Source organism: Gorilla gorilla, chromosome 2, assembly GCF_029281585.2.
Source record: "Gorilla gorilla gorilla isolate KB3781 chromosome 2, NHGRI_mGorGor1-v2.1_pri, whole genome shotgun sequence".
Lineage (NCBI taxonomy): Eukaryota > Metazoa > Chordata > Mammalia > Primates > Hominidae > Gorilla > Gorilla gorilla.
In genome coordinates this window covers 197868518-197884537 of record NC_086017.1, presented here as the reverse complement: position 1 = coordinate 197884537, position 16020 = coordinate 197868518, and the positions used below count along the sequence as shown (strand labels likewise).

At 42.9% G+C, this 16020-nt stretch overlaps 2 protein-coding genes and 4 non-coding genes across 14 annotated transcripts in view; 1 reads left to right on the top strand and 5 right to left on the bottom strand.

Annotated features, from left to right (window-relative positions):
• Window positions 1–205, top strand: part of RFC4 (replication factor C subunit 4) — a 33015-nt gene extending 32810 nt beyond the window's left edge. For all 3 annotated transcript variants that reach the window (XM_004038171.5, XM_004038172.5, XM_055382089.2), the window contains one exon: window positions 40–205. In XM_004038171.5, the coding sequence (XP_004038219.1) occupies window positions 40–135 (96 nt within the window). In that variant the 3' untranslated portion in view covers window positions 136–205. The remainder of the gene's footprint in view (window positions 1–39) is intronic.
• A 2-nt stretch (window positions 206–207) lies between these two features.
• Window positions 208–9348, bottom strand: EIF4A2 (eukaryotic translation initiation factor 4A2). 7 transcript variants are annotated; one of them, XM_063704448.1, is made up of 12 exons: window positions 6777–7127; window positions 6489–6680; window positions 5652–5697; window positions 5433–5565; window positions 5023–5162; window positions 4084–4252; window positions 3827–3936; window positions 3468–3611; window positions 2848–2985; window positions 2528–2617; window positions 2230–2309; window positions 208–984 (listed from the first exon to the last, which is right to left on the bottom strand). In XM_063704448.1, exons 2-12 carry the CDS (start codon window positions 6515–6517, stop codon window positions 840–842), a joined length of 1224 nt encoding a protein of 407 aa, XP_063560518.1. In that variant the 5' UTR covers window positions 6518–6680; window positions 6777–7127; the 3' UTR covers window positions 208–839. The 7 variants fall into 7 exon arrangements, 5 of the variants coding, with proteins under 5 accessions (XP_063560518.1, XP_018878807.1, XP_004038218.1 ...); XR_010133024.1 differs by lacking the exon at window positions 6777–7127 and adding an exon at window positions 1696–1806 and having other exon boundaries at window positions 940–984; window positions 5652–5700; window positions 6489–6589; XR_010133023.1 differs by lacking the exon at window positions 6777–7127 and adding an exon at window positions 1700–1806 and having other exon boundaries at window positions 940–984; window positions 5652–5700; window positions 6489–6589.
• On the bottom strand, window positions 2363–2500 carry LOC115934191 (small nucleolar RNA SNORA4). Its single transcript, XR_004070013.1, has one exon. It is a non-coding gene; the product is annotated as a small nucleolar RNA SNORA4 (small nucleolar RNA).
• On the bottom strand, window positions 2681–2812 carry LOC115934179 (small nucleolar RNA SNORA63). The gene has a single exon (XR_004070002.1). It is a non-coding gene; the product is annotated as a small nucleolar RNA SNORA63 (small nucleolar RNA).
• On the bottom strand, window positions 3261–3438 carry LOC115934244 (small nucleolar RNA SNORA81). Its single transcript, XR_004070061.1, has one exon. It is a non-coding gene; the product is annotated as a small nucleolar RNA SNORA81 (small nucleolar RNA).
• On the bottom strand, window positions 5264–5332 carry LOC115934247 (small nucleolar RNA SNORD2). The gene has a single exon (XR_004070064.1). It is a non-coding gene; the product is annotated as a small nucleolar RNA SNORD2 (small nucleolar RNA).
• Window positions 9349–16020: the final 6672 nt, after the last annotated feature.

The following is a 16020-nucleotide window of genomic DNA, read 5'->3' as shown; positions in this document are numbered from 1 at the left end:
CTACCTGAAGGATGCTAATTTCTTAAATTTTTCTTGTAGGAAGTTGACAAATGCCTAGCAGATGGTGCTGACGAACATTTGCAACTCATCAGCCTTTGTGCAACTGTGATGCAGCAGTTATCTCAGAATTGTTAACGTGAATATATCTGGATGGGGGGGGTTTGTAAATGATGGGGTTGTAATAAAAATAAAATGACCAAAAGCACCTTTAAAGTGAATATACAATTTATTTAACATTCAAACTTCATTAAGACATGTGCAATATGGCAATTTTACTGGGGATTAAACCCTACCTAGGATGATTGCTTGCTGGGGCTTAGCAACAGGGTCCAGTTCACACTTAGCACTAATTAAATACTTTATTGAATAAATACAATACCAAACAAAATGCATTCAAATACTTTCTAAAAAAATTTTAAAGGCCTTTCTACTCAGGCTAATGACAAACACAATAAAGGCAGATATGCTAGTTTAACATAATTGGCTGATTTTATACAGCACTTATATCTTTTAGTCCACAAGTATATTATTAAATGATAGAGAACATCTAATACAACCATTTCTACAGAACTAGGAAATAAATTTCTAAGAAAGAAAGATTTTACAGACCCCATCTTTTATACCCACCCCAACAGTCTAAACTCTAAAGAGGATAAAGCCAATGACTTTCCTCACAAGAGCTCACGACTAATGTCGCTTTGCTATCAAAATCTGTATTTCTGATCCGTTATGAGCATTGAGACAAGATTCAAATATTCCCAAAGAAAGAAGCACAATGCACGTTGTGATCGCCTATTCAGCAACAGCGAGCACTGCATCCAAAACTCTCATCCCAGGAATTAAATAAGGTCAGCCACATTCATGGGCATCTCCTCCACTGTAGTATTGTAGAAAGTCTCAATGTCACGAAGAATCCTCTTGTCTTCTTCAGTAACAAAGTTTATAGCCACACCTTTCCTCCCAAATCGACCCCCTCTGCCAATTCTGTGTAAGAAAAAGAAACAATCAGAATGTTACTTCTCACATAATGTATAAACTACTGAACATGACGATCCACTTGTTAACCACCAGCTGCTGTTTACTTATCAAGGTTATAGTTCGTGCTTCTAACTGGAGCACTAGCTGCTAATGCATATCTAGAGAAAAAAATCTTCCTTTGCAGTTAGTGCCAAAAGGATTCAAGGCTTGTCTGGCTGCAAAATGAGATTTTTATCAGGCATCTTGAGCATTATTATAAAGCAGATGACAGTATCGTGTTTGGGGTAGTGAAATTAAAGCCCATACCAAAGTGGGCCAGCCAAGAGCAGGTGTCAGCCTGGGACAGATGTGAACACCAGGAATAAAAGAGCAGTTATGTAATCCATTTCGACGCACTTCTGGAACTGTAAACTGTAAACAAATGCTGCAAAGGTTAACTATTTTCTAAAACTTACTTTTTTCCAGTGGGAAAACAAATATTTGGTATGGTAACCCAAACTTATCACTGCTTTTTTGCTCAGTTTCACACGTTGTAACTCAAATTACTCTAAACGTGTTTAACTGCCAAACAGCTACCTGCATGTTAGAAACCAGACAATACAAACCACCTAATAAGAAAGGTTCCCTAATAGAAATACTAATACAAAAAAATGCCTTAGCTGGAGCAACTTAAAAATAATCAAATAATCATGACAAAAGAAAAACAAATATAAATACCGACTCGCTCTTTATTCAAACAGTGTGCTGTTTCGCTTATGATTCCACGTCCTAAATTACGTCAACGCCGTTTCTGAGTGCCATCTCGTCATCAACTGCTGCTATCGACTCCTGTATTTTTTAAAAAGTCTTTTTTTACATCATATAACAAAGTACAATTCAATTTATTTAGGGATAAAGCCACTATAACTAAACCAGGGTTCACTCAAATTGCTACCAGGCGACACCAAGAAAATCCCAACTATAGAAAAAATCACCAAGAAAAACACATGGACACAAGAACATCACTAAAAGCTCAAGCATAAGGTAAGACCAACAATTGTGGAAAAAAAACCTATGTCCACAATCTGGGCAATGTTTACAAGTTTTCCCACTTTGTTCTCATCAACCTTCCCTAGTACAAGTTTAATTACATCATCTTAACACTACTGACTTTACTGAATCTATTCCTTGATTTGATGTTACCTTTCATACAAATCACAGTAGAAAAACGTATGAATTTTTTTCAATACAGCCAAGATGCTGGCTTCTCACCTGTGAATATAGTTTTCACGATTGGTAGGTAGATCATAATTTATAACCAAAGACACTTGTTGCACATCAATCCCGCGAGCCTGAAACACAATGGCATGTTTTAAAAATTGATTCAAAAAAACTTGACACCTGTCATGTAGGCCACAAAATAGTAGCGAACTATACTAAGTGGTATAGCCCACTGTGGAGTGTGGTCTTTTACTCTTCCAAATAGCCCAAGTTGGCAAAGGTTACTTAAAAACCTGCCCCCCAAAAAGCTAACTTTTGGTAGATTTTTAAAAAGCATTAAGAGACTTACCAACAAGTCAGTAGTGATCAGAACACGACTTGACCCTGACCGGAATTCCCTCATGATAACATCTCTCTCCTTCTGGTCCATGTCACCATGCTGCAAATTAATAAACCTTAATTCAAGAATCACCAGTCAGGTCAGTATTTAATTTTAATCAACATGTATGAGACCAAGCGTCCCTGGCTGCTACAGGAGAATAGCAGACAGGTATAGTTAAGAAACAACTTTATTTTGAGCAGGGGGAACGACAACACAGCACTTAGCAGCTATATTGTAGTCTGAATCCTGCTTTAGTGGAAATCCAGACATTTTAGAACACCTCTTACCAGAGCAGAAACTGTGAAGTCTCTGGCATGCATTTTCTCAGTCAGCCAGTCCACCTTGCGCCTCGTATTGAGAAAAATAACAGCCTGTGTAATGGTCAGTGTCTCGTACAAGTCACAAAGTGTATCCAACTTCCATTCCTGTAATGTTTAGAAGATAAAGTTAACAGTCATTTAGTTTTTCCAACTTTCTTCAGCTAAAAATTCATTCTGGGCCAGCCACAGTGCTAATGCCTGTAATCCCAGCCCTTTGGGATCCCAGCACTTGAGCCCAGAGTTCCAACCAGACCAGGGTTTCAAGAAAGTGAAACTGTCTCTACCCAAAATACCAAAATTGGCCAGTCTTAGCCAGTCTCATAACCCAGTCTCAAAACGTAGAAATTATAAAAATTAACTTCATTCTGTTAGGTCTAATGAGATATTGCACCAAATCTTAAGACAAAGGACATTGGACATTAAGAAAGAGGTCCACCCCAGTCTTTACAATCTAGTGCTGTTACTTTTCTTCTTGTGTGTACTCTGCTAGCATTATTGCAAAAACCAAGACATGGTCCTAGTGTCTGCAATTTTAGCACAGTGCTTATACAAGAAGGTAAAATAATGTCTAACAATCAGACAGTTACCTCTCTCTCAACATTAATATAAAACTGTTTGATTCCTTCAAGGGTCAATTCTTCCTTTTTCACCAGAATTCGAATTGGATCTCTCATGAATTTTTTGGTCACTTCCAACACATCAGTTGGCATTGTGGCAGAAAGCAACACAACCTTAAAAAGAGAAAATTATGTTGTAGCACAACTTACACATTAATACCCAAAGGAACATGTTTGAAGCCAAGCGTCTCTTACTACGGAATGGAGGTAGAGCATCAAGTGCTTTAAGCAGGGGGAACGACAGTACAACATGTCAGTTGTATTGTAACAGTACCTGCATTAAATCAACCCCCTCTCTACCTTTAAGACGGGGGTGAAGTAATGCTTACCTGAATACTTGTGTTTAGTTTTTGGAAAATCTCATAGATTTGATCCTTAAAACCACGGCTCAACATTTCATCTGCTTCATCCAAAACAAACATTTTGATCCATTTTGGAGCTGTTAGAAACAAAGTCATACTGTCATTTCTAGATCTACTCAGTGATACAATTTGACTTTTCAACTATGTTAACAGTAAAAAAAAAAAAAAAAAAAAAAAAAAAAAAAAAAAAAACCAAAAAAAACTCTCTTAAAGACAATACTTACAAAGGTATCTTCTGTTTAACATATCAAACACTCTCCCGGGTGTACCAACAACAATATGTGGTGCTTCAGCCTGCAGTTTTTGCATTTCATTTCGAACATTTGTTCCACCAATGCAGGCATGACAAGTAGCTCCCATATAGTCTCCAAGTGCCAGAATTACCTTTTGGATCTAAAAACCAAGCCTTAATTATTATCCTGCAGATAATGACTAATTTTTAAAGCATAATGGCAAATATAATCTGGTCTGCCAACAGCTTTTATGCATGCACAGCACAAAACTACTTCCAAGCTTAAAATGCAGACGACCTAACTGCTGCAAGGTAAAATTCCCTTAATGTCTTTCTTATGCCTTGTCAAACTTGGGATGCTGCTGCTCCACGCATCAGCTAGACAATTCAAGAATAACGTTTCCTACATTATTCTTCACTGTAGGTAGGGAGTACGTAGTGAAATTTATGTTTTGTAATTACAGCTAGGGCAAATGTTTTTTTCCCCCAGAGGGTATTGTGCCTTATATAATCCTGACCTCAATAAAGCCTACAGCTTTATTAGGAAGGTTTACTTCAAAGCCAATATAGCAGTGAGCTTTGAAAACATAGCATGCAACAGATGCATCACAAACTACGGAGACAGTCAAATGGTAACATGTCACTGCAGTTTTCATGTTGCACAACTGCATTCAAACTTAAAAAATGGGGACAGATCTAGTACATCCAAGAGAGCGCTTCGGATTCTCAATCTATTAGTATACAACCCTACAAACCATACCTGCATACCCAGTTCTTTTAAAACTTTCAACAAAAACTCCCTGCATGCATGGACAATTAAAAGGAGGGATCTGGTAGGACCAATTTATACTAAGTTTTAAATTCTTCACAGTTGTGAAACCTGAAACCTATGCAACACGCAAGCAGTTTTTTTGAACTACACTATCAATACCTGTTGAGCCAGTTCTCTGGTGGGGGCCAATACTAGTGCTTGGGTCTCCTTGAACTCAATCTCCAACTGTTGCAGGATGGAAATAGCAAATGTGGCTGTCTTGCCAGTACCTGACTGAGCTTGAGCAATCACATCATACCCTAAAAAAAGTAGGATACACATTTACCGATCCCACATCAAATTGTCACTTCTACTTCACACCATGTATTCCATTTGGAACATGAATTATGCCCAAATAATCAAGTGATCAGCAATGAGTATTCTCTTCATTTCAGGTCAGTCCCGAAAGATGATTGCCATCATTTCACTTTAAGGAATACAAACAGGTGCTAGTCCCCCAGAGGTTACTTTCCCTTTTATGGTTCATGTCTATGTAGAACAATTTCCTAAAAAATGCCAGTTTCTTTTACCTTTAATACAGGGAATAATAGCTCTCTGCTGAATAGCGGAAGGCTTCTCAAAACCGTAAGCATAGATGCCACGAAGGAGAGACTCCTTTAAATTCATATCATCAAAGTTATCAACAATCTCATTCCAGTTGCTCTGTAAGTTAGAAAAAATAATGCACGCATAAATGAGATGAACACACTCACCTTTCCAAAGCTTCAAGATCCACAACCGTTTCTTACCTCGATGACACCATCGGGGTCCATTCCCTCTGGGCCGCCATGTTCTCTGCTGACAAGAATACTGCAGTCAGACACCCCTTCCAAGCCACCTCAACTGCACCTTAAACGGATAGCACTTTGCAACCCGTCTCAGCACGTTAGCCTCCCCCGCACAAGCTAAAGCAGCAGCCACAGGGCGAATATCACACTGTGCGCCTTCCCCAAAGGTTGGGGCCTGCGGATGCCCCGAAAGCCAGCCCCCCGGGCCCGAGCGCATGGCGATCCCGTTTCAACTGCGGAGCGTCTCGCGAGAGCTCGGAGCGCCGAACTCCGCCCCCAACAATGCGCAAGCCGGGTGATTGACGCGGGCGGAGCGGCCTGGCGAGGGCGATGCCAACGGTTCACCGGCACCGGTCCTGTCCCGTCGCCTCCGCGCCGTGGCCGAGTGGAGACCGCTGCCTCCAACCCTTCCCCAACTAAAGCCTAGGACCCTCCCCCCACTCGTGTGGATAACCGAAAATAAAGCTTCGGGTCCTGGTTACACTGTACCGAACGCGGACTGCGCCACGGCTTTTTACTGCATGTTTCCCGTGCTCTACACTGGGAAGGGAAGCAGCCGAAGTTTCGTAATGTCTTAGGGAGGAAAAACGCCCTTTAGCCACTGCTTTCGCACCATCGTCCTATCTCCCCACAATCCGGGCCCTACCCATCATGGAAGCTTCTGGAAGGGCACAGGAGTGCTGTACCCTAAGAAAACGTCCATTAATTTAGAGTTTTTGCCTCCGTGCCATCCACTATCATCTCTCCTGGCGCCGTCTGACCTTCACTACAGACCGCGACCGCCGACAGACTGCATACCTGTTATAATCCGCGGAGCCACCAGACATGATCCGAAAAACCACTCAGCGCCCGACTGAAAAGACAGCAGCGCCCAGCCACCCGTTTTTTATAGGCTCGTGGCCGGAACCCGTTTCTTGCGGAGGAATTTTCTCGCCGTGCTTCGGTCAGCTACAAAATTGTGATCCTGGGGTCGTTACCTCGGATAAAATCCTAAGCAAGTTGGTAGAAAAATCCAAATGTGGTAATTTCTCGATATTACAGGGTCGCTGGAAATCCTAGGGCCCGGGTTGGGTTGGGACTCTTTACCTCGCGGCGGAAGAATATCGCTGCGGCGTTAGTTAAACCTCGCTTTCCCCGCCCGCCCTGCTCCTACGGGGTTTCCGCGTCCCTGACGCAGAGGCGGGCCGGGGGAGCCGCGCCGGAGCCGGAGGCGGAAACCGGAGATGCTGTTCGTCGGGCGGCCGGGGCTTCCCGCGGGCGACAGGTCCCGGCTCGCGGCTCGCTGCCGGCACTCAGGTGCGGGAGGGGAACTCGGTTATTCCGCTTGCTCCCACCGCTGTTTAATTCGACAATGAAGACCTGCCTGGCATTTAGCCCGACCGTTAACATCCATTCAGATCTTGGAAACGTAAAATTCCTGCTAGGGAAAATGTCGGCCACCCAGCGAGTCCCGGAAAGTCCGGTTTACCGGTACATTTTGCAGCGCGAGAAGAAAAAATGGAGTGTCATTTGCAGATGTCTCTGGAGTGGCCAATTCTATTCTCATATCATTTCCGGTCTCTCGCTTTCTTTTTAAGAGTGTTACTGATTTTAACCTAACAGGTGTGAGGAATGCCTGAAAAAATCATAAACTTTTGCAAATGGATAGAAACTAAGGAGCAGTAATTTTCCTTGGAACGCACGAATTTAAATGGACGCTTTGGCAGATACAGCTCTGTGCCGCTTTGGGACTACATCGGTTTTGATTCCGTCTATATTGGTCATTTTTTAAAGGCTGTAGACTTTGCCGATACATAGTGAAATGTTGATTTATTGAAATTCAGAGCAATAATATCCTTGCTGCGTAAACTGCACGGGTCTTTAAGCTCCAGACGTTTTCAATTAGCCCCATCTCAGGTCCCTCGACAAAAACAAAAAACAATATATGTAGTCATTTAACTTTAAAGTACAACCCTACCCATGGTGCAAAATATCATCGAGACTATCAGGGTAACATTTTCTCATATTTCAGAAGGCCAACTTAAAGAATCATTACTGGGAAAGCTGACTCAATTTTCTATATTATAGAAGATATTCGGTACTAAATACTACTTTTTTAATACAAAAATTATTTATTTATTTGAAAATTCTTACCGTGCCAGGAACTAGGACAAAGATTAAGAATACCAAGATGGCAAAGTGGGCCAGGCCCTCAGTCCAGTGGTACTGCTCCTCATTCATCCCTCTGTAATGTTCGAAATCCAGATTTGAGGTGATGCCAGATATTTTCTGAGAATGATGGTCGTCAGAGATCCTTGTTGTCTCATCCAAAATCTACTAAAAATATCCTGAGATTTAAGAAATTGAAAAAATACTAAATCGAAAAAGTGACCAACCGTTTGGTTTCACTTGAGCCTTAGGGTGAAAACAATTGATCATAGGGTGATACCAATCAACAATTAACACTTTATCGTTGGTTGTTTTCTTTAGGATTAGCACTACACTAGATGGTGTAGAATTTTCAAGTCTCTTAAGAGGAAATAAAGGCTAAACTCTATGGTATAGGTTTACAAGTGCTAAGTAAGTTTCAAGGTAAGAAAACTTCAAATACAGTCAAAATCCACACCCACACTGCCTGTAACCTTACAGTGTATTCCTAATAAATGCAGTGCTTACCACATTTGCGTGTGCTTACTAAATAGTAAATAACATTTGTAACTAATAAATGAATTAAAGATCAAAACGTATACTTTAACAAAGTTTTGCATATCAACACAGAGCGTGCTCTTTTAAATTTAAGTGATTCTGCTTACCTGGAATCTGAAATAAGATAGCCTTCTCAGTGAACTATAAATGCTTCTTTGTCAACCTTTAGTGTTTGAAATCATTTATACTGCAAATAATCCTAAAAGTCAGATTATTTCCCTATCTAAGCCAACTAAGGTAGTTTAGTTTTGCTCTTCAAGAGCCTCAGCTGACAATTCTAAAGCTATCTAGCAACCAGAGAAGCAAAGAATTAGTACAAATCTGTCAGTGCTACATGGAAAAACAATAACAAACCTTAAAAGAATATGCTTTCAGACGGGCGCGGTGGCTCATGCGTGTAATCGCAGCACTTTGGGATGCCAAGATGGGCAGATCACGAGGTCAGGAGATCAAGACCATCCTGGCCAACATGATGAAACCCTGTCTCTACTAAAAGTACAAAAATTAGCTGGGTGTGGTGGTGTGTGCCTGTAGTCCCAGCTACTCCGGAGGCTGAGGCAGGAGAATCGCTTGAACACGGGAGGCGGAGATTGCACTCCAGCCTGGGTGACTGAGCGAGACTCTGTCTAAAAATAAATAAATAAATAAAAAATATGCTTTGTGTTGATAGTGACATCTTCCTATAAAAAGTACCATGTACTCTCATCATTCAGGGCGCATTTGTATGCCATCTTGAGATTCTTACATTATTTTGAACCCATCAGTTGATTTTAAGTGATAGCTGCACATTTAAAGCGGTGTCTAGATAATCTATTGATATATAGACATTTGTTAAGGTACGTGTTTTGGATCTAATTATTACTTATTAATGTTGTCATTTAGTAATAATAAAGTATAAAGCACAAAGTATATAGTACATGCTGTCCTTACATCTGTAATTTCAGTGTTTAAAAATAACTGGGCCAGGCGCCGCGGCTCACGCCTGTAATCCCAGCACTTTGGGAAGCTAAGCCAGGTGGATCACGAGGTCAGCAGATTGAGACCATCCTCACTAACATGGTGAAAGCCCATCTCTACTAAAAATATAAAAAATTAGCTGGGTGTGGTGGCATGTACCTGTAGTCCCAGCTACTCAGGAGGCTGAGGCATGAGAATCACTTGAACCCAGGAGGTGGAGATTGCAGTGAACAGAGATCGCGCCACTGCATTCCAGCCTGGATGACAGAGTAAGACTCCACCTTAAAAAAAAAAAAGAACTGCCCAGAGCTGGATAGAGATGGTGGTGCTACTCACCTCGTTTTCTTTTTCTTTTTCTTTTCCTTTCTTTCTTTTTTGGCAAACCCAGGATAATCTCTGTAACCTCTTTTTATTACACAGTTTCTGAGGAAATTAGAGGCTAGGTTCTGCTTGCCTGTGATCCCTGACACAATTTGGAGGGTTGAACTTACTGCCATGTTCTTACACTATAACTTAAAAAACATTTGTGGTTGGGCATGGTGGCTCACGCCTGGGATCCCAGCACTTTGGGAGGCTGAGGCGAGCCGAACAATTGAGATTAGGAGTTCGAGACCAGCCTGGCGAACGTGGAGAAATCCAGTCTCTACTAAAAATAAAAAAATTAGGCTAGGCATGGTGGCTCATGCCTAATCCCAACACTTTGGGAGGCCGAGGCGGGTGGGTCACTTGAGGTCAGGAGTTCGTGACCAGTCTGGCCAACCTGGTGAAACTCCCTTTCTACTAAAAATACAAAAATCAGTCTGATGTGGTGGTGTGCTCCTGTAATCCCAGCTACTCAGGAGGCTGAGGCAGGAGAATTGCTTGAACCTGGGAGGCGGAGGTTGCAGTGAGCCGAGATCACGCCACTGCACTCTAGCCTGGGCGACAGAGCAAGACTCCGTCTCGGGGGGGATAAAATACAAAAATTAGCCGGTTGTGTTGGCGCACACCTGTAATCCCAGCTACTCAGGCAGGAGAATCGCTTGAATTCGGGAGGCGGAGGTTGCAGTGAGCTGAGATCCCACCACTGCACTCCAACCTAGGCGATGGAGAAAGATTATGTCTCAAAATAATAATAATAATAATAATTTGCATCAAGATAGGTAAAGATATTAACAGAGTTGAAGAAAATGGAGAAAACTGAGGAGGACCATGGAAGGACTTTTAAACTAGCTAAGAACTAGTTTTGAATCCGCTGATCCAAGGTTATTAAACTCTTTTGTGTAGCCAAGATACAGAAGTTTTTTTACCATTATAGAGGAAGACTAAAATACAAGTACATTGCTGTACTTCAAATCAGGTGATCAGAAACTGTGGTATGCATAAAAATCAATGGGAACATCTATTTGAAATGCAGATACTTGTGGTCTCTGCCCTCTCACCCAGATTCACTGGATCTGAACTGAGGTGGGGCCGGCTTCTGATTTTGAAAAATTAAGGCTGGGAGCAGTGGCTCATGCCTATAATCCCAGCACTCTGGGAGGCCGAGGTGGGCGGATCACTTGAGATCAGTAGTTCCAGACTAGCCAGGCCAACATGGTGAAACCCCATCTCTATCAAAAATACAAAAATTAGCTGGGCATGGTGGCGCACACCTGTGGTCCCAGCTACGGGGGAAGCTGAGGCAGGAAAGCAGGAGAATCACTTGAATCTGGGAGGCAGAGGGTGCACTGGCATGATCATGGCACTCCAGCCTGGGCGACATCTTTATTTTACCTCAAAGATTCACTATTTTGGCCAGGCATGGTGACCCACAGCTGTAACCCCAGCACTTTGGAAGGCCAAGGCCAGTGGATCACCTGAGGTCGGGAGTTTGACACCAGCCTGGCCAACGTGGTGAAACCCTGTCTCTACTAAAAATACAAAAAATTAGCCAGGCATGGTGGTGGGCACCTGTAATCCCAGGTACTCGGAAGGTTGAGGCAGGAGAATTGCTTGAACTCAGGAGGTGGAGGTTGCAGTGAGCCAAGATTGCGCCACTGCACTCCAGCCTGGGTGACAGAGCAAGACTGTCTCAAAAAAAAAAAAAAATCACTGTTTTTCATCAGTTTGCACATCTCTTCTAGATTGCATGAAGTCTCCAGGATTAGGTTTGTCTTCAGGACAAACCTACACCTCTGTGAGGGATGGAAGAAAGACCATGATTGGCAATCTCACCCCAGAAATGTGGGCCTGGTATCTGGAATCCCACTCCTGTGCCCCATTACCTGGGGCTCTATACTACCCTCTTCATGTGACACAACCAACTCATCTTTCATGTTTGTTTATTTTCTTTTTGAGACAGAGTTTTGCTCTCATTGCCCAAGCTGGAGTGCAGTGGTGCAATCTCGGCTCACCACAGTCTCTGCCTCCCGGGTTCAAGCGATTCTCCTGCCTCAGCCTCCTGAGTAGCTGGGATTACAGGCATCCACCACCACGCCCCGCTAATTTTGTATTTTTAGTACAGATGGGGTTTCTCCATGTTGGTCAGACTGGTCTCGAACTCCCAACCTCAGGTGATCCGCCCGCCTCCGCCTCCCAAAGTGCTGGGATTACAGGTGTGAGCCACCATGCCTGGCCAGGAATTTATCTCTTTTAATTCTCATAACGTTGCCCGGCCTCATCTTTCATCTTTATCGTATAAATGAGATAAAGTTTATATATACGTATACATAAATATATAGTTTATATATACGTATATATAAACTATATATACATATATAAACTATATATGTATATATAAGCTATATATACATATATAAACTATATATACATATATATAAACTATATATACGTATATAAACTATATATACATATATATAAACTATATATATGTATAAACTATATATGTATATATAAACTATATATATACATATATTCCTATATAGTTCATTAAAAATAATAGTTATATCATTTTTTGGAAATGACAGAAAACAATCACCAACCCCAAGAATGTCTGTTTGTTTTTAAACATAATGGAAATCATACTTTAGGTAAAAAATTTTTCCTCTATTTTTTCTTTTTCTTTTTTCTTTTTTTGTTTGTTTGTTTTTGTTTTTTGAGACAGAGTCTGTCTCTGTTGCCCAGGGTGGAGTGCAAATGGTGCGATTTGGCTCACTGCAACCTCCACCTTCCAGATTCAAGTGGTTCTCTTGTTTCAGTCTCCCGAGTAGCTGGGATTACAGGTGCATGCCACCACACCCAGCTAATTTTTGTATTTTAGAAGAGACAGGGTTTTGCCATGTTGGCCAGGCCGGTCTCGAACTCCTGACTTCAGGTGATCCACCCGTCTCGGCTCCGCAAAGTGCCGGGATTACAGGCTGAGCCACCGCACCTGGCCATTCATTATTTTAATAGGAAAAAAAACTATTAAAATAATAAAACTATAAACGACTTCAATGGCTGTCAAAAGAAGATTGGTTAGTAAATTGTATGCCGTGTGTATCAGTCATTACAAACAATGAGGTCTACTTCTACTTCTGGAGAGATGGAGTTGGCAAAATTTTTCCTGTTCCTCCTACCAAGTGCAACTGAAAACCCTGGACATTATATATAAAGCAAACACAAGAAGACTCTGGGAGGTGGGGAAAAGAAGGCAGACAGGTAGGAACCTCAAGATACACATGATAGTGAATTCCCTGGGTTTTCTTCTTCCTTCACACATCCTGAGTTGAAACTGAAGAAGCGGCCGGGCGCGGTGGCTCACGCCTGTAATCCCAGCACTTCGGGATGCCGAGGCGGGCGGATCACGAGGTCAGGAGATCAAGCCCATCCTGGCTAACACGGTGAAACCCCTGTCTCTACTAAAAATACAAAAAATTAGCCGGGCGTGGTGGCGGGCACCTGTAGTCCCAGTTACTTGGGAGTCTGAGGCAGGAGAATGGCGTGAACCCTGGAGGCGGAGCTTGCAGTGAGCCGAGATCGCGCCACTGCACTCCAGCCTGGGCGACAGAGCGAGACTCTGCCTCAAAAAAAAAAAAAAAAAAAAATGCTGAAGAAGCTAGCAACCCAGAAAAGCCAACCGGCATAGACTAGAAAAGCTCCAGCAAAAGGCTGCTTTCTCCACCCAGGACAGAGGCATTCTAGGAAGATAGAAAAGCTGTAGACAGTAATTCCATTATTTCAGCCAAATACCACAGAAGCAGCTGTGGTCCTACTCACACCCATGCCAGCAAATCCAACTGGGGAGCCCACGATTCTACCCTTGGGAGGCTGTAATGAGGTTCTCTGACAACCTCCACCCCCAGACCCCCGCCACTACCACCACCACATTGTCAGAGGAGACCATGGAGCAGCTTCAACTTCCAGGCCCACCGGGCAGGAACAAAGGTGATCCTTCAGATCCCACTAAGGTGGTGTTATACAAGGCCCGCTGGGAAATCAGGACTTGATCGACAGTCATCATGAGGCCGCCTCATTGTAGTGTCGGCGGAGACAACATGAGGAACTCCAGCCCCCACCCAGCAGTAACAAGGATCATCCCTTCTGGTGTGTGTGTGAGAAATCTGGACTTGTACCTCCTGCTGGCAGTAGGAAGGCTGTGCTGTCCTTCCCCGGCCACAGCGGCATCAGAGAAAGCCAGCCAGAGCCAGAGATTGAAGTAAGATCTAATGAGCATGTGAAAAATGCTCAGCATCCCTAATCACTAGAGGAATGCAAATCAAAACCGCAGTGAGATACCACTTCACACCCATTAAGATGACTATTATTATTTTAAATAGAGAACGGGGTGGGAAGGGTTGGGAGGCGAGTCTCAATTGTTGCTTAGGCTGGTCGTGAACTCCTAGGCTTAAGCGATCCTCCTGCCTCGGCCTCCCAAAGTGCTGGGATTACAGGTGTGAGCCAGCACGGCTGACCGAAATGACTATTAATTTTTTTAAAAAATAGAAAATAACAATTGTTGGTGTGGATGTGGAAAACCAAAATCCTTGTACATTGCTAGTAGAAAGGTAAAATGGCATAGCCACTGTGAACAGTATGGCAGTTACTCCAAACATTAAAGAATTATCATATGATCCACCAATTCCACTTCTGAGTATATATCTAAAATAATTGATAGCAGGGATGCAGACAGATTATTTGTACACCAGTGTTCATAGCAGCATTATTCACAATAGCCAAAAGGTGACAGCAACCCAAGCATTCATTGACTACTGTTTTATCAGTAGATAAAACAAGTGTGGCTGGGCGCGGTGGTTCACGCCTGTAATTCCAGCACTCTGGGAGGCTGAGATATGAAGATCAGTTGAGTCCAGAAGTTTGAGACCAGCCTGGGCAATATAGGGAGACCCCATCTCTACAAAAAAATCAAGTAATTAGCCAGGTGTGGTGGCATGTGCTTGTGGTCCCAGCTACTCGGGGAAGGCTGAGGCAGGAGGCTTGCTTGAGCCTGGGAGGTGAAGGCAGCAGTAAGCCATGATCACGCCACTGCACTCCAGCCCGGGGACAACAGAACAAGACCCTGTCTCCAAAAAACAAACAACACAAAAAATCAAATTGTGCTTTATACATCAATGGAATATTATTCAGCCTTAAAAAGGAATGAAATTCCGATCCATGCTACAGTACGAATGCAACTTTGAAGACATTATGCTAAGTGAAATAAACCAGACACAGAAGGACAAGTAGTATATGAGTCCACTTATAAGAGCATAGAAACAGAAAGTAGGAGGGTTATCAGGGACTGGGGGAGGGGAGAATGAATAGTTACTGTTTAATGTGAACAGAGTTCCAATTTGGGGAAACAGGTTTGCAGATGAATAGCTGTCATGGTTGTATCATATCATGAATATGCACAATGCTACTGAAGTATACGCTTAAAAATGGTTAAAATGGTACTTTTTATGTTATTCCTATTTTACCAAAATAAAAATATATTCCTAGCCAGATAATCTAGTTAGAAGGAAGTTAATCCATTAGAATGTTTTGTTTTCCCACCTAATTGTAGTTGTTAGTCTACTGATTTAAAAAACAGGCCAGACACGGTGGCTCATGCCTGTAATCCCAACACTTTGGGATGCCGAGGCGGGTGGATCACTTGAGGTCAGGAGCTCGAGACCAGCCTGGCCAACATGGTGAAACCCCATCTCCACTAAAAATACAAAAATTATCCGGGTGTGGTGTCACGCGCCTATAATCCCAGTTACTCAGGAGGCTGAGGCAGGAGAATCACTTGAACCCAGGAGGCGGAGGTTGCAGTGAGTTGAGGTCGCGCCATTGCACTCCAGACTAGGCAACAGAGTGAGACTCCGTCTCAAAAAAAACAAAAAAAAGAAAGAAAGAAAGAAAGAAAAATACACAGAGAAAAAAAGATCTTGAGTCACATAACAATACAGAAGTTTCCAGATTTCAATAGAAAATCACTTAAGCCGGCCGGGCGCGGTGGCTCACGCCTGTAATCCCAGCACTTTGGGAGGCCGAGGCGGGTGGATCACAAGGTCAGGAGATCGAGACCATCCTGGCTAACACGGTGAAACCCCGTCTCTACTAAAAATACAAAAAATTAGCCAGTGCGTGGCGGCGGGCACCTGTAGTCCCAGCTGCTGGGAAGGCTGAGGCAGGAGAATGACGTGAGCCTGGGAGGCGGAGCTTGCAGTGAGCCTGGATTGCGCCACTGCACTCCAGCCTGAGGGACAGGGCGAGACTCCGTCTCAAAACAAAACAAACAAAA

What these genes read in the sequence shown, in the direction of transcription:
- EIF4A2 (XM_019023262.4), bottom strand. Translation starts at nt 6,517, where the DNA reads ATGTCTGGTGGCTCCGCGGATTATAACAG. An exon ending in TGATCACTACTGACTTGTTG is followed by an intron (nt 2,310 to 2,527) that starts GTAAGTCTCTTA and finishes ATTGTGTTTCAG; the next exon opens with GCTCGCGGGATTGATGTGCA. An exon ending in CGTGAAAACTATATTCACAG is followed by an intron (nt 985 to 2,229) that starts GTGAGAAGCCAG and finishes TTTCTTACACAG; the next exon opens with AATTGGCAGAGGGGGTCGAT.